General features: G+C 32.7%; 1 protein-coding gene and 1 long non-coding RNA gene across 2 annotated transcripts in view; both read right to left on the minus strand.

Moving 5' to 3' along the window:
- Nucleotides 1–5,699: 5,699 nt before the first annotated feature.
- The window catches only part of LOC126888616 (uncharacterized), a 558,932-nt gene continuing 545,696 nt past the window's right edge, over nucleotides 5,700–18,935 (minus strand). The window contains exon 2 of the long non-coding RNA XR_007699585.1: nucleotides 5,700–12,619. This is a non-coding gene — a long non-coding RNA (uncharacterized LOC126888616). The remainder of the gene's footprint in view (nucleotides 12,620–18,935) is intronic.
- The window catches only part of LOC114332282 (kinesin heavy chain), a 175,808-nt gene continuing 172,463 nt past the window's right edge, over nucleotides 15,591–18,935 (minus strand). Inside the window, exon 16 of the mRNA XM_028282059.2 lies at nucleotides 15,591–15,875. Coding sequence (XP_028137860.1) covers nucleotides 15,871–15,875 — 5 coding nt within the window. The 3' untranslated portion in view covers nucleotides 15,591–15,870. The remainder of the gene's footprint in view (nucleotides 15,876–18,935) is intronic.

Consider the following 18,935-nt stretch of genomic DNA (forward strand, 5'->3'; position numbering starts at 1 on the left):
ACCGGGTCTGGTGGCGCCACCAAGTCGGGGCATTATGTTATATGGACCCTATTAGACTGAGCAACTGGTGTCGGCCACCACTAGTTCATTTGTATTGTAATCGAGTGCTTCGTATTTCTTTTCTATTAACTTCTATATTTTCTATTAACAAGCGTATATTTTTCTAAAACCTTTTTTGTTGATTTATAAATATGCTATATTAAAAAGTTCTTCTCGCAGATTTAGCCGTTAATTGTTTATTCATTAACCTATACAGAAGTAAAAACTTCAAATTGTATTTTGGTATAAAATAGTTTATTTAAAACTTCTAAAAGTCATCCACATGGATTGCAAAACGTTTTCGTTCTGAACAGAACATCTTCAGTGCCTGGAATGAAGTATTTCCACGTTAGATTAAGGCAAAAAGGTTAAAATTGTGACTGTTAATGAGAAAATTATGTGGAGAATACTTACATTCCGCAATGGTATAGTGTAAGCCATATATTTTGAGGTTACCACCTTCATTGGTGTGCTAGTTACAACTACTTTGCGGAATGTAAGTATTCTCCACATAATTTTCTCATTAACAGTCACAATTTTAACCTTTTTGCCTTAATCTAACGTGGAAATACTTCATTCCAGGCACTGAAGATGTTCTGTTCAGAACGAAAACGTTTTGCAATCCATGTGGATGACTTTTAGAAGTTTTAAATAAACTATTTTATACCAAAATACAATTTGAAGTTTTTACTTCTGTATAGGTTTTTAAACTATGGTATACAGCCAACTATTGGGATTTTTCCATTGATTTTATTTTGTTTATTCATTGTTTAAACAATAAAAGCTCTTTTTACATTTTAGAAATATCGGTGAATTCATCACTTTACCTTGATCAAAAATGTTTCTATTTTGTTTTTTATTATGCTGAATCCGAATGTGACGTTAATTGGAAAATTTAAAAAAATTGAGCTTTTATATATAGGTACACGGTATAGTATGTCTGCGTAACATGGAACCATATGGGAAACTTTTTTCTTATCAATTTTACGAAAAAAAATATTCTTTATAAAATGCTCTGCATAGTCTATGTTATACGAGGTATGTCAAAAAAATTGTATGTAAAGTACCTTTAGATTTCACAACATCGAAAATTGTTATTATGAAAAGTTGTTAAGAATTACAAAAACTATGTTTTGGGACGCATTAATTTTATTACATCATTCTAATTGAAAAAAAAATGCAATTTTTTTTAAATTACGGATACCCAACATCATTTTATTACAAATATATATAAGTATTTTATTATTAATTTTACGAAAAAAGTTATTTTTTACAAAATGCTTTATATGGTCTAAAATCTAAGATGCAATCATAATAAAACTTTTATCAATTCTATACGAGGTATGTTAAAAAATATGAATTTCGTCCAAGAGTAAAGTACCTTTACAGTTCACAATAATTCAATTAGAAGAATGTAATTGCATATTCAAACATAGCTTTTAATTCCGAACAACTTTTTATAAAACATTTTTCGATATTTTTTAATATAAGGATACTTTACTCTTGAGCGAAATTCATCTTTTTTGACATACCTCGTATAAAATTCACAAAATTTGAATCTGATGGTTGCATCTTATATTTATACTATTAAGAGCATTTTATGAAGAAAAACTTTTTTTCGTAAAATTGATAAAAAACAAGTTTCTAATTGCATTTGATTATTTTTCCAATTCCAATTCATTTTATTATTTTTGCTGGTGGCTATTCTCGGCCACCAGTTGCCCGTGCTCACAATTTGGTGGGCCCACTAGTTGCGCCACCAGTTACCTAGACTAATAGAGCCCTAAGAGTTGCATATAATTTTTACTAAATATATCACGAAAGTATATTTAATTACATTTTTTTTTCTAATATTAGCTGTCAACATAAACTTCAAAACGATAAGCAACATCTTAAAAATAATCATAATGAATAATAAATTCTGTATTTATTGATATTAATTATAGATTACAATCCAATTACTTATTTGATCATCCAGCCCTTTGCGTCCACTGCTGGACATAGGCCTCCCTCATTTTTGTCCATTGTGCTCTATTTTGAGCACTTTGCATCCAATTTCTTGACATTTTCTTGAGATCGTCAATCCAACGAGTAGGTGGTTTTCCTCTGCTTCTTTTGTCTAATCTCGGCCTCCACTCAAGTAATCTCTTCGTCCACCTCCCATCACCGATTCGGGCGACGTGTCCGGCCCAGTTCCATTTCAGGGTGGCAATTCGGGAAATTACATTAGTAACTCATGTTCTTCGTCTTAAGTCTTCATTTCTAACTCGGTCACGAAGCGATATACTCAGCATTGACTTTTCCATTTTCCTCTGAGCTATTTGCAGCATTTTAGAAGTTGTAGCTGTCAATGTCAAAGTTTCGGCACCATACGTCATCACAGGCAACACACATTGGTCAAATGTTTTACATTTTAAAGAAATTGGTATATCGCTTTTAAAGATGTCTTTCAGTTTTCGATAGGCTGCCCATGCTAGGTTTATTCTTCTGTTTGGTTGTCTCTTATGATCTTTATTTCGTGTCCAAGGTTTATGTATTTTTCCACTAGCTCTACTTGGTTGTCTCCAATATTGATATTTCCGCTAGGTACTAGGTTTGTCATGAAATTTGTTTTGGAGATGTTTATTTTAAGACCTACACTGGCACACACTAACTGAAGTTCATGTAGCATTGTACATATCTCCTTGAGGTTGTAAGAGAAAACTAAGTCGTCTGCGAATTTCAAATTTGTTAATCTTCTACCGTCAATATTCAGGCCTCGCTCTTCCCAGTTAAGTTTTTTACAGCATATTCTAGTACTGCGGTAAACAGTTTAGGCGATAAGGTATCTCCCTGTCGGACTCCTCTGCCGATTGGGATATGGTCCGTGTTTTTATGCAGTTTCACCGAAATAGTTGCGTTCTTGTATATATTGTGAATTAACCTTGTGTATCGGTAGGCAATGCGGCATGCTTGTAGTGCTTCCAAAATTTTGTCAAATTCTACCGTGTCAAAGGCTTTATGGAAATATTCCGATGGGTGAGTTGCGGAATTTAATTAAAAATGGATATAATAAAACAAACGGTAATTTTATTTTTGCAACGAAAATGTGTTCGTTTAGGTCTCTCGGAGAGGGTCGCGTCGGTATGTGTGAATGGTTCGCATGCTGCGTAGTGACTAAAGAAAGCAACCACAAACGATGATCATGTTTGTATTCCTTTTCCCCTGACCAGATGATCACATAAATCACTATCAAGTCTGGCGTCTACTTTTACGGTTTTTAAGAAAAACAATTCCGAATGCATAGCTAGCTGTTGACACATTAACTGTCTGATAAAATACTTAATTAATGAGGGTGCAGTTTGTTGCCGCATAGACGAACAACAGATGTCACAGGGTAAGGCCATAACCTTCGTATTTGAATATGCAGTTTGAATGACTAACGTTGTTTTGTTTTTGAGAAAAAATATTAAAATTACAATTAGCAAAAATAGTGATTAAAGCGTATCGCTATACACCCCCTTCTGAGAGACTAAAACGATAGATAATATATATATATATATATATATATATATATATATATATATATATATATATATATATATATATATATATATATAATATATACAAATTACATATAATGAAAATTGAAAAATAGGAAAAAAATAATGCAAAGTTTATACAAGGAGAAAGAAAAAAAAATCACTTGATTCACTTTGAACTAACATTTTCTTGGTAAGTTCCAGTAAATCTTGCTTTCCTCTTCGGTCTGTTGTTGTTTGTTTTGCTGGTCATTTCTTTTCTATTTACCCGGACGACAAAAGTAAATGAATGTGAGCATTGTCGTCGGTGTTTGGTGCGTGGTGCATGGTGCGTGTTGCTTAGTGCGTGATGCTTGGTGCGTGGTGCTTGTTGCGTGGTGCTTGACGCTTGTTGCGTGGTGCTTGGTGCTTGACGCTTGTTGCGTGGTGCTTGGTGCGTGGTGCTTGTCGCTTGTTGCGTGGTGCTTGGTGCTTGACGCTTGTTGCGTGGTGCGTGGTGCTTGGTGCGTGGTGCGTGGTGCATGGTGCTGGTGCGTGGTGCGTGGTTGCTGTTAGTGTTTTGTGTGTGCTTGGGCAATTGACAAGCTACATAGCTGGATTTTCATGTCAGCTAATTCGGCTGTCAATTTCCCGATGGCCACTGCAATCCGATCTGAGACACTATTGTTGGCACTGGTCGTCATTGTTGCTGTTCACTGTATTTATTAACCGGCAAAAGTATATTAAAAAAAAAACTAACTTTTTTTTAAATTTTCGCGGCGGTTTAAAATACTCGCGAGGGTCACCAATATTCCGATGGGTGTTAAAACGAAAATGTGTTTCGTTTTTAGTCTCTCGGAAGGTCGAGCCGGTATACGTGTTTATCGTTCACATCTTGGCTAGTGACTAAAGAAAGCAACCACAAACGATGATCATGTTTGTATTCCTTTTCCCCTGACCAGATGATCACATAAATCACTATCAAGTCTGGCGTCTACTTTTACGGTTTTTAAGAAAAACAATTCCGAATGCATAGCTAGCTGTTGACACATTAACTGTCTGATAAAATACTTAATTAATGAGGGTGCAGTTTGTTGCCGCATAGACGAACAACAGATGTCACAGGGTAAGGCCATAACCTTCGTATTTGAATATGCAGTTTGAATGACTAACGTTGTTTTGTTTTTGAGAAAAAATATTAAAATTACAATTAGCAAAAATAGTGATTAAAGCGTATCGCTATAGAAATCTACAAAAGCCAAAACGAGTGGTCGATTGTATTCGATAGTGTTTTCTATTACCGTTTTAATGCTCTGTAGGTGATCATTTGTTCCAAGTCCGGTACGAAGTCCCGCCTGCTCCATTGGCTGGTAGAAATCAAGTTTTTTCTCAAGACAATTCGTTACTATTCTTGTAAGGAGTTTGTATAAGTGACTAAGCAGGCTTATATAGGTCTGTAATGTTCTAATTCATGGGGATCTCCTTTTTTGTACAATAGAATTACTTGAGCATTGTGCCACTTGTCGGGTATATTACTATCTAAAATGCACATGTTAAAAAGGTTTTTTATTTTCTTAAGAAGACAAGTGCCTCCGATATTGATTGCATCAGTAAGTACACAATCTTCGCCTGGAGATTTGTTATTCTTAGGGCTAGTTTTATTACTTCTTTACGTTGTAAATATTACACGATAAGAATTAAATAATAAGTTTGAAACAATTATTATTTGCTTTTCTCCTTTCCTCTTTAAATTTCCGGCCGAAACAGTACTAGTCGTCCGCTAGATGGCGATACCAGCGAAACACAGATGATAGACAACACTTTTCTCATTCCAGCGAAAGTTATACTAGTAATCCGCTAGGTAGGTGGCGATACCAGCGAAGCTCATAGCGCATAGTATTTGTCTGTCACATGTGCGGGATCGCTCGGTAAAAAGAGATAGATAGACCACCGATCGACTGACTGCGCGTTACACTATTTTGCTCAGTATGCCTTGTCTATTCTGATTACGTCTATGTTCGGCGCACCGCCATATTTTTGGATATTTTTCTTCTAAATTTTTCGATGGACTTTTGCCTTCTGACATATCAGTTTCTAGAATATAAGAGCTGTATTTCGCACCACATGGATAACTATAATTTATATAAAGAGAAAGACATATTATTTTTTTAGTACTTTATTAGAATATAATTTCCATCAGTTAAATAAATAAATAAACTGCGGCATGACCAAAAAAGCTTTAAAATAACAAAACGCCATAGAGGCAATAACCAGACACGATATTATTTATTGATTGTATCATTTGTGCAAGGTAAAAAAATAGAATAAATAATTAAAAAAAGATTTACCCTTGGTCTATCACAATAACTAAGTTATACTGAGTGCCACATTTACAAACATCGGCTGCTTCATAAGTGAAAATACACAAGACCATATTTTTCGTTAACATAACAATTTTAATTAATAAGCAAATATGTTTTGGTAACATAGGGGTGATTTCGGTAAATTAATATAAAGTACATAAATTGTTATGCGTGGTATATTGTTAGTTCTAGACTTTACAACACCATAGATTCACAGGTCCAAAAATAACGTTAAAATGTTCGAATTGTGGAAGCTCCAAGATCCTAGTATTTCAAATTGTTAAATATATGTATCATCGCAACATATAAAAGGCCAAAAACTATCAATTTCTCAGTGATAGTTGTTTTTTATTAATTATTTAAATTTTAATATAATACATTTTTATTAAAAAGTAATTTTTAAACTCATTTTAATTAATTTTTGGAAGAAATGAACCAATTTCGGATAAAAAATATACCATTAGTAAACTTAAATAATTAGTCAAGTCATTTCATTGAAAAATAAATAAGATTTTATATTCGTCATCCGCACGTGTAGATGTCTATATTAATTAATTCAATAAATATGACATGCCTGAGTTAAATACAGATTTTAAATGTTAAAAACTTACATTAATTTAGAAAAGAAAAATTATTTACGTTTATGTTTGAGCGAGTATACATTATTTCCTATCAAGTGTGTTGAAGAAATTGCCTAATAATAATTTTATATTACCTTTAGATTTTATATTCTTTATCAATAAAAAACTTATTAAATATTAAATTATTTCAATTATTATTTTTACTCATATACCTTATATTGTCACAAAATAAAATTTATAGACTGTTTTAAAGTTTGCTACTAAAAAAAAATAATGTATACAATATCAATTTCAAACTCCCTTGGCTCAGCTTGAGAATATTTTGACAAATTCATTGTCAGAAACATAAAACACAAGAATTCCTTCCTTTCATTATTTACGTTTACGAAAAAACTAAAGAACTGAGAACCGTCGACTTTTTTGACAAATAACCATAGGCGGACATTTGAATCTTTATTAATTATTTGCGAAACTACAATTTTAATTTATTCATCAAAAATAATGTAAACTCTAACAAAATTAGAACGATTGAATAGGCATTTTCAATACCTTTCAAAGGAGATATCACTTGCCATAAGGTCCCATTTAAGATTATCGGTCAAAGTGGCTCTGTAACGTCATCTGCCACTATTACGTCATCTGTTACGACTGTTTGGAAAACCTACATCCGTTTATTTTCTCCCTCCAAATTTCACTATTATAAGTATAATCGGTCAAAAGACACGAGGGGGAGAGGAAACTTTTGGCTAGCTCTGTATAGAGCTTCATTCCCGGGACAAATTTCCCGGGAAATCAGTAAAAAAATGGAAATCCAGATTTCCCGGGATTTTTTAATATTTAATTTTAAATTATGAGCGGAGATATTAGTAACTCACAATTATTAATAAATGTTTCTGATACAATTATCTCTGTCTGCTTAATAATCATTTTCAACTATTCCACTTGAAATATTTCTTTTTCAATTGTATTTTAAACCTTCCAATTTTGGCGTAAATCATAATGTACCATATCGGTTAGCATAAACACTCTATTGTTTATGCGACGGATCTGACTCATTTTGAAGCATTCAGAATTATAACATAAATATTTATTTTGAATTAAAATTATGTCTACGGATAATTCCAAAAAGGTCATTAAACAAGAGCTAGTACTCTATAATTCAAATAAGCTGACCAGACATTTAAATAAAAATTATTCACTCACTGCACTTAAAACCATCATATCTACATCAACAGAAAGCGAGCGTGCGTTTTCAACTTCAAAAAATTTCTCTACAAAAAAAAGAGCCAGCCTGAAAGATCAAACACTGAACAATTTATCGAGGCAGACCTCGTTGGGCCAAGATGGTTGTTAGGGTTCTCGTTTAGAGTCTCACCATGTTCCCGGAGGTATTCTTATAACATCGGCGTTTAGCCTATCGCCTATCCAATTTCACAATACTGTAATGTAGATTGAATTATAAGTACAACCATTGTTTGGTTCTGGGGCTAGTTATCAAGTATGTATATACGCATTCACTGATGATGGACTGATAGGTCCGAAAACGTTCTGAATGAACCTATTTTATTTAATCCATTGGGATTTTTAAAATTTTATTAAATATACCTTTTGCATAGAAGTGGTTTTGATTCATGTTATGAGTTCTTTTCAACAATTTATGTTTTCTTAAAACATATTTCAATAAAAACAACGAAAATTCAGATTATACAAATTTATAATTTTCCTATTTTTTAAATATCCTATAAAATTTTGAATTGGCTTTTTTGAATTTTTTTAAAAAATTTTAATATTTCGTCAATTTTATACGTTTTTATACTAAGTAATTGCATTAAAAAAGAATTAAAAAAAAAACAATTTCTTCTTTTTATTTTTAAATTTCCTGGGAAGTCTCGGGAAATCTAAATTACCGATTCTCGATTCCCGGGATTTCAAAAGGGACCGGGAAAATGGAGCTCTAGCTCTGTACATATAAAATAATAATGAAAGTGTAAGCATCGATTGTCATTTGTTTCGAGCTTCTGTCATATGTGGTATAATCTGTGTATAATATTAATATACACGGATTATACGACATATGACAGAAGCTCGAAACAAATGACTGAATGAAAAGCCCTACTGCACATAACATCAGATTAAAAAAAGTGTAATGGAATTATTTATTTTAATATTTGATATTGGTGCATTATATTTCGCTTTACAATACTGTATTGTAATTTAATAAAAAAATAGTTACCACTGACCAAATTGACGTTTTTTTTATTTTTATATCACATAATTGTTTCTACAAAATTGCAATAGACATACTATGGTTACAAATCTCTTAGATAACACTGAGGTCACAGGTTTCCTTCAGCCAATAAAAGGCTTTGTTTTCTATCAGTGCTTGAAAATTTATTCTCTTTTATATATTAGTTCTTGCGAAACAAATACATATACCACACAGAAATATTTAAGTACTGTATCATTCTTAACATCAACTTTAAGCAAATCTATCAGCGAATATGCACTAGCTATAGTAACTATCAAACTGTATGTTGACACCTCCAGAGTTCTTAAAATATAAAAAAAATGCTCTTATTCCTAAATATTTTTGTGAAAAATATGGCTGGAATGTATATTTTCAAATATATGAAAATTTCCATGCACGGTTTAACTAGAAATTGTACAAATTACGAGGGTCATTCGTAAAAAAAGGTTCCCTATGTCGTTGAAAAAGAGTGCGACGTGCTGGAAGAAATCTGGCAACACTGCCTTATGCATTTACTCTACCACTATCTTACCCCACCATTTTCGCCACGCTGCATTGCTCAGTGCCGGCCTAGCAGCCTTCGAAGATGGAGGTCCCGGTCGTTGTTACCGCCAATGTGAAATTCATACTGTGATACGTTTTTTTTAAAATGGATTTCACCTATTGACATTCATGGGACGCCTTCGGCATTCGGTGTGCGACGCCTTCAGATTCATCGTGAATTTCCGTTCGGTCTACACTGAATTCTCTACACCATTAGCGAACATGTTGAACAGATATGCACTTTTACCCATAAACTTCGAGTAATTGACGATGAATATCAATAGGTGAAATTCATTTTGCATTTACGAAACGTATCACAGCATGAATTTCACATTGGTGGTAACAGCTACCGGAATTTACATCTTCAAAAGCTGCTAGGCCGACACTGAGCAATACAGCGACGCGAAAGTGATGGGGTAAGAGAGAGTGACGTGTAAGACAGTGTTGCCAGATTTCTCCCAACACGTCGCATTCTTTCTCAGGTGCGTAGGAAAGCTTTTTTACGAATGACCTCGTACATACAAAATGATGAATAATCATTCTTGAGAATAACCAGATTGCTTGAACCAGTCAAGCCGGCACTCAAGATTAGTAAATTAGTAAGGGTGACTAAAAAAATAAGTTAAACATTTAACAAAGCCTTCACAATTAAAAAAGAAAACAACTAGACTAGTAGTCCTACAAAGGAGTCTGTAATTTACTACCGATGGACGTTTTCTTTTAAATCTTACTTGCTTTACATCGTTTGTAAAAAATTCACAAAATATTTCGTGTGTCTGTGATGGAACACGTTATATTTTCATTGGAGACAGACTGATTTCTATTGATTTGAAATGTATCTTAGTCCATGTGGTGAGACCGCTCGCGTCTGAAAAAAATTTCTGATTCGGTTTCTTTGTGGATTCCTATTCAAAAATGTCCCCTTTAAACAAATCTGAAGGATGCCGGGCAGAATTTTTGGGCAGAAATTGTTTAAACAATTTTTTTAACAAATACAAAAGATCACGTTTTTTTCCTCCGGAACATATATTTTTGAGTTTTGTCGGTGATTCTGAACAAGAAAGGTATCTTGTAAATTTTCTCAAAAATTGATAATTTTCGAGTTATAGGCGATTTAAAATCTGAAAAATGCGAAAATACGCATTTTCGAGACTTAAAAACTCATATTCAAATTAGTATTTTTGAGGTTGCCAGAAACTTAAATTGAAGACTAAATATTCAGCTTCCAGATTCTGAAGAGTGATCGCGTCTAACTTTAATTTATACCGTTGTTTTTTAATTGTTAAATATGCGTGTGTATCCGATTTTTTTTGCCGGTGCGGCGCGCTCCATTTAAAAAATCTCCTATTTTCATCCGAAAAATATTTTTGCTAGATTCTTTGGGACATTCTAAATAAAATAAGTTTCTTGACATTTTTCTCAAAAGTTAATAGTTTAAGTTATAAGCGATTGAAAATCCGAAAAATCACAAAAAACGCATTTTCGGATTTTAAATCGCTCATAACTTTAAAACTATTAACTTTTGAGAAAAATGTCAAGAAACTTATTTTATTTAGAATGTCCCAAAGAATCTATAAAAAATATTTTTCGGAGGAAAATAGGAGATTTTTGAAACAGAGCGCGCCGCACCGGCAAAAAAATCTGATAAACACGCATATTTAACAATTAAAAAACAACGGTATAAATTAAAGTTAGACGCGATCACTCTTCAGAATCTGGAAGCTGAATATTTAGTCTTCAATTTAAGTATCTGGCAACCTCAAAAATACTAATTTGAATATGAGTTTTTAAGTCTCGAAAATGCGTATTTTCGCATTTTTCAGATTTTAAATCAATCAATCAATTTTTGAGAAAATTTACAAGATACCTTTCTTGTTCAGAATCACCGACAAAACTCAAAAATATATGTTCCGGAGGAAAAAAACGTGATCTTTTGTATTTGTTAAAAAAATTGTTTAAACAATTTCTGCCCAAAAATTCCGCCCGGCACCCTTCAGATTTGTTTAAAGGGGACATTTTTGAATAGGAATCCACAAAGAAACCGAATCAGAAATGTTTCCAGACGGGAGCGGTCTCACCACATGGACTATCTACTTGTTATTCAATTGTAACGTGGCGCAGTCTTTGTTCAGTCATTTTCACTATAACAAATTTGACGGAGCAAAAAATGTATCCTATTTATGATTGTAAAATCGTCGTGGAGGTCCGTTAATAGTTACTAGATGATTATATTGTATGTTATTTATCTGGCGAACCGTCTTTTGTAATATTAAATATATCTAGTCTAAAAAATATTAGGGATTATGCCGAGTCGGGTTATTTTTTAGCATTCACTATTGATCCGTGGCATCACAAGAAGTATCTGTGATGGTAATTTACGATTTTCCAATATTTTGAGTTCTTCACTGAATAGACACTAATCTGCTACACATACCTGTTTACAAAATTAGTTTGAATAATCATCTACTTTGTCAACTAAAAGTACGTATTTTGTCCGTTTATGTCTTAGTAAGCTCTCGTCACTAAGTCAGTGTAAGTGTAGTTTTAATAATTCCAATATTTTTCTTTTTGGCATCATATTTTTAACATTAATTAGAATTGTATCCATCCAGTCGAATCCAGGAATAGATATTAATGTATCTTACGCTTGATAGGAATTATTTGTCCAGAAACGTGTACAATACACGAAAATGGAGTAGACTTTTTTGAAACTGTATAACTCCAGAATTGTGTCAGACACCAGTAATAGTAGCTTTTTTTAGAACATTGTATCAATTATTGTCTTCAAATGTGTTATTAAACAAACGTGTTATGTAGACGAAGCAAGATCTGTTTAAACTTACAGTCAAACTTAAAAGACTTGTCGACAGGTGGCGCTAGTGTTACATATCTTCGGAATTCCCCAGCCAAAGCAGAGAAGATGCACAAATGGATCCGTTCATTGAATACTTTCATTTGACACATACCTTGATCTAAAGTAACAACGTGTTTCCCTAAATCGGCTGAAATTTACTGTTCTAAGTAATTTACTATTCTAATTGGGAAATAAGCCAGAATTTAACTTGAAAACTGATGTAATTTAACAAAATAATAATTTAATAATAAAATAAAATGATTTTTCAAGTTAAATTGTGACTTATTTACCAATTAGAATAGTAAATTAAATAAATGCCACAAAAAGAAAGCTTCAGAACAATATTACTGCTCTAAGGTCATATCTACCTCTCTCGAATTAATGGGCTCCTATGAAGATTCCAAATTATTAATATGCCATTTCTCATCAGATTTGCGAAAATATTTCAGTTCTCGTGTTAAAATAAATCTTCAAAATTTCACAAATAGCTCCTTCTTCTTCCTAACGTGCCCTATCAAGTCCCCTTGACGTTGGCGATTAACATGGCGAAACTGTCACTGTCTCGAGCTATTCTAAATAGGTGTTCTGCTTTCTTTATTCCTGTCCACTCCCGGATATTCTTCAACCAAGAAGCCTGCTTTCTACCAATTCCTCTGCGTCCTTCGATTTTACCCATCATAATAAGTTGAATAATATTATACCGGTCTCCCCTTACTACGTGTCCAAAATAGGCCATCTTTCTATATTTGATGTTATCAAGCAGCTCGCGGGTAGCATTTGCTCTCTTAAGGACTGCCACATTTGTCAGCATAGCCGTCCATGGTATTTTCAGAATACGTCTGTGCAGCCACATTTCAAAGGCCTCCAATCGGTTAATGGTGGATATTTTTAATGTCCATGCTTCGACACCATACAAGAGGACTGACCAGATGTAGCATTTAATCATGTAAATAGCTCCACATTCTCTAAAATACTTCACTTGAGAAAGACACCTTAATGAATGCCGTTAATTATTAAAAAAATATATATGAATACTTAGAAACAGCAGTTGTCAGTGTTTTATTAATAAATTAAAATACATTTTTTAATTATTCACAAAAATGATATACAAAATAATTTTAACATACTTTTACTACTAAAGCATCAAATATAAATTGAAAAAAGTCAAAACGTCCACTTGAAAATAATTGTAGGAATACTCGTCTGAAATAAATATACACTAAATATTAAAACCATATCAAAATGGATATTCACTTGCATTTCGGTTAAAACACTTTTTACAATAATTTGTCTAAAAAATTTAGCTAAGTGATCGACAACAGAACTAGGAGTGCCAACATACTATCAATTACGATACTAATTTAGGGATTTTCTTTTTTGAAGGTTTTCAGGACCAATCTTATAAAAATATTCAATAAATTACTTTTAGAGATGGATTGATTGGGAGTTGAAAAGATTTGGAAGAATATTGAAAATTATTTTTACTTATTATGTTAGTTTGTTTTATTTTAGTTATACTTGTGAAGCCGAACCTTCGTATTGACACTGCCAGCCCCTGACCAAATATTCTACAATATTTTGATATTTTATTTATTCCGATTCATGTGGCTACTGCATCGATTTACTTAATTACTGCCGTTAAAACTGTCGCTTTTAGTCAGGTATCGAAGTTATATTATAGCCTCAGAATTATATACTACCAGCATAAATGGTAAATATAAGAATTAATATTATTGTAACAAAATTTCGAATCGTCTAGCTCGTGAATAGCATAAATCTTCACGTCACCATCTATCATCCGGTTTGTGCAACACATTTAACATATTTCTATGTCATGGACACTGACTGTGGTCGATTGGTTGACCACAGACTGGTTGTATACCACAGACAACCACTGGTTGACTGTGGTATACAATTTGGAATATTTATTGATCCAGGGATCGTAAAGTGACGGTAGAGTGAGTAGGAGACTAAGATCAAGTCCTGTTCACGTGTAACTGTTTATGAGTCTTTTTTCTTGGACTTGAACAGATTTTAAATATTTTTATAAACACAGAAAAAAATTCTTTATAAATGATTATAACATTAAGATCATTCAACGTAAATCTCCTATTTAATTGACAATCCAATTAGAATGTAATTGTTTTATGACACACTGTTTTCACCAATGTAAGAAGAAGGATCTCCTTCGGGATCTGTGGGACTTGATGTGTAGATTGTGATCGCTAATTCTGTGAGGTAAGCTGAATAGGTAGGTTTCCAACCTTTTCCCGGGGCCATGCCAGAGGAGACCATCCATTATCTAGCTTCTTGTAAGAGAAGAATGGACTAGGAAAGAAAGAAATAAAAACCGTGATGAAATTTAACAAGAACCGAAAAAGGTGAGCGAGCAAAATTCATGTTGAAGCAAGGACTCCGACCCAAAGAAGCTCTACAGTAGGCTCTAAATAGTAACTAAAAATTATTCTTAATATTTATTAAGATATATTATAGTATTATATTGTATTCGTTCTAGTAAAAAGAAACTATATGTTTAAAAAATGTTATAAAAAACATTACAGGATCTACTGGGGAAAATACATTACACTGGTTCACAAATAGCAATTTTACGATTTAGTGACATTTTATATTTGAGACAAAAATTTTATGAAAAAGATTTTTTTGTTTTCTAGAGATTTTAAAATTTGAAAAAGTAGCCACAGTAGTAACTCTTAAAAAAAGTTGGCGCGTGTTCAAGGCTCCTAGATATTCTTAGGAGATATTCATATTTTTTTAAAGAGATTTTGTTAGGTTTTTTTTTATGCAATTTATGAGGGTACGATTATCATCGGATAACACCCATTCCTCGGATAGCACTCACACTGCATCACAAGTACCAGATGAGTTAGAATCCATTCACCACCATCAATCTTTAAGTTCTTTTTCATGGCTCTATTTTCTGAGTACTAAAAAATCTTTAAAATTGTCTTGTTTTGGTGAAGATCAAACCACGCCTTGAAGCTGATAAAACGCAACTAACGTTACATTTAATTTACTCTCCTTTGATCTTAGTTAGGAAATACATGTGCGAACACAACCTAGTTTTATGGATGCTTCATCGAAATGAAAAATTAATAGTACATTTATAAAATAAAACAGTTTCACTAACTATATTTATTCATTTTATGTGTTTAAGTGTAACTAATTCAATTAGAATTACACACTGGGAAAAAAATTCGTAAAATTAAACTAAATCGAATCACAAAGAAAAACAAAAATTTCCTAGATTAAACAAAGATTGGTCCTTTAAGGCCTTATTATTCTAGTACCTTCAGTTAAATTAAAAACGCGGTACAAAAATTAGAATTACCTAACTCAAAAAATCGCCGTAAACGTTGCAACGTTTTAAGGATAAAACAGCAAGCAAATTGTTTTTTAGTGTTAACACTTAATTCGACAGGAAGCTAGAAGTGATCGAAAACAAAAAATGAACGATTTATTAAAACAATTTGCCAACAATCTGTTACAATACTCGATTAATTTGTTTCATTTTCAATGCAATGAAGTGCACCTTATACTACAGAAATATCTAAGCTGTAAGCACATTGAAGAGCGAGTCTGGAGGAGCAATTTTTTTTCTTGTCTGTTCCAAAAACTGCTGGCGACAGACTCGCGCGAAGTATCGGCAATATTTTTGGTATTACAGTTTTATGGATTTTGCTTACTAAAAACGTCTCAAGCACCTGACAAGATGGCTGGCGACTCAATCTGAAAAAACAAAACAATTTATTAGCTAAACTAAATATGTAGATACGTGTTTACAACGAAACATGGGCCGGTATTAAAAACCAATACAGTAGACTCCCTCTATAACGAGAATTGAAATGGCAGACTAATTACCTCGTTATAAGCGGATCTCGTTATATCAGACATTAATAATATTGCGCATACATAATATGAATACAGTGCTAGTCAAAAGTCCGTACCCACCCTCGTATCTTTTGAACGGTTATACCTATAATAGTGAAATTTGGAGGGAGGAAATAAACGGACTTAAGCTTCTTAACTAGTCATGACAGGTGACATAATAGTAACAGATGACGTTACAGAGCCACTGTGACCGATAATTTTAAATGGGACTTTATGGCAAGTGATACCTCGTTTGAAAGGTATTCAAAATACCTATTCAGTCATACAAACTTTTTTGGGTTTTAGTTGATTTTGATTTTGGTGAATAATTTAAATAAATATAGTATTGTAGTTTCGCATTTAATTAATAAAAATTCAAATGTCCGCCTATGTTTTTTTTTGTCAAAAAAGTTGACGTTTTTCAATTCTCCAGTAGTTTTTACGTTAACGTCAACCTTTTTGGCAAGTAATCATATGAGGAATTTTGAATTTTTATTAATTAAATGCGAAACTACAATTTCATATTTCTGTGGTACTAAGGCAAACCTCGATATGTCAAAAATTATCGATTTTTAGTTTTTAATGCCAATATGTACATTGAGCGATGAAGAATATGATGGCAAAACCCTACATGGCTAAACACATCCATGTAATAAGTAGATAATAAAATTAGTTTCCGTTATGTCCACTATTACAACAACACCGCGAACTTTTAAACTCATCTGCTGCAAAATCACGTTTTTTGACATATCGGGTTTTGCCTTAGCACCACAGATTTATTTCATTTATTCATCAAAATTAGCTTAAACTCAAACAAAATTAGTATGACTGAATAGGTATTTTCAATACCTTTCAAACGAGGTATCACTTGCCATAAGGTCCCATTTAAAATTATCTGTCACAGTGACGCTGTAAAGTCATCTGTCATAATTACGTCACCTGTCATGACTAGTTAAGAATCATACGTCCGTTTATTTCCTCCCTCCAAATTTCATTATTAAAGGTATAACCGTTAAAAAGATACGAGGGGGGTACGGACTTTTTACTAGCACTGTATATAGTTTTCTAAAACATAACTTCCTATAGTGAAGCCATTCGGAGCAATATAAGATGCTAAATATTGTTTCCTCAACAATAAGGCATCGCCATCATAAATTGTAAATTTTCTTACAATATTCACTATCGGTCGATAGATAAACAGAACAGGAAGAAGTTTATTATAGGCGGTGGATTTTATTACAGCACTACCCTCGATAACCACACATATGTTGGGGATTTCTGTATACAAGCAGTTGGGTATTTCTGTATACAAGCAGTTGGGTATTTATTTATAGCCATTACAGCGCAAAAAGCAGGTAAAGATACATATTCTACGATTTCATTTTTCCTTGTTATAACCACATATGCCTCGTTATAGAGGTGTTACCGTTCAATAGGAATTTCATGGGACATCTAGTGTACCTCGTTATAAGCGAAACCTCGTAATAACCGTGTTCGTTATAGAGAGAGTCTACTGTATTTTGTTGAAAAATGATAAAAAAATATACACTCCTGGTAAAAAAATCCGGACACTTCCATTATGTTTTTTTTAATTTGGTCAGTGTATAGTGGTTTTAGTGGGGAGGAAGTAAACAATAATATTAAAAACGTTTATTTAGAAGCGTTAGAAAAAGTTATGAACGATTTAGGAATAAACTTAATAAGTTCGATATATACCCGTAGTCTGCAAATAGTGGGATACGCTGATGATATCGTAATCATTGGAAGAACCCTAAATGAAGCAGTTGAAGCTTTCACACGTATCAAAAATGCCGCAGAAAATATCTGACTTCTGATTAACATCCAGAAAACTAAACGTATGCCGACTATACAGTCGGAAAAATGAAAGATTATCCATGAACGATCACATCAATCACTTATTTTGTATTTGCTGTCTTTTTCTATAACAAACGTTTGGTATTTATAGAAAAAAAAGACAGTAAATACAAAATTAGTGATTGATGTGATCGTTCATGGGTAATCTTTCATTTTTCCGACTGTAGGGATGTAGAGATGCAGGGATGTCAACTGCGGCGTGTATATTTGTTTATTGACTACAAATATATGTTTTATAGACCTGACAAAGGCTTTCGATCGCATCCAAGTCGAAGACGTCTTACATTTACTGTATACGCTGTGAGCTCGTACGTAGAGGGCATATTTACAAATTCGCGAGCGCCAGTAGTGACAAGTCTGTAAACGTTTACCGGAAATTTGACACAAATGTGAAAGTGATTAATTTAAAATTAAAATTAAAAACATTAATTATAAAAAATATTAGTTGGTCAAAGCTGTGGTATATATTTTTACCTTAAATATACTTACGTTTTAAATACTGAATTTAAGTTTTTTTAATGTTCCGTAATATGTAATTATAATTAATCTATTAATCTTAGCGCCATCTACACGATAATTGTGAAAGTATCCGAAGTAAGAAATTCATACTTTATCAATAAAACGTCAAAATGATTAGCAAAATCTTAAAAAATCGATTACAATTTAATTACTTTTTTGCGTTGTAAATATTAAGCGATAACAATTAAATAATAAATTTAAAAATTACCGGTGAAAGTTGAATTAGTAATCCGCTAGGAGCGACACCAGCGAAGCTCAGAGCGTACAGAGTATAGAAGAAACATACCAATCAATATTTACAAACCATCTAAAACATCAATTTTCATAATCGAATACAGGCAAAGATAAATGGAAAACTAACGCAGTTTATACCAGTACAAAGCGGAGTCAGACAAGGTGACTCATTAAGCCCACTGCTCTTTAATATAATAATGGACCAAATAATAGAAGCAGTACGTAAAGGTCATGGTTACAGAATGGGGGACAAAGAAATGCAAATATTATGTTATGCAGACGACGCACGCC

The sequence above is a fragment of the Diabrotica virgifera genome, chromosome 1 (genome assembly GCF_917563875.1).
Source record: "Diabrotica virgifera virgifera chromosome 1, PGI_DIABVI_V3a".
NCBI classification, from domain to species: domain Eukaryota; kingdom Metazoa; phylum Arthropoda; class Insecta; order Coleoptera; family Chrysomelidae; genus Diabrotica; species Diabrotica virgifera.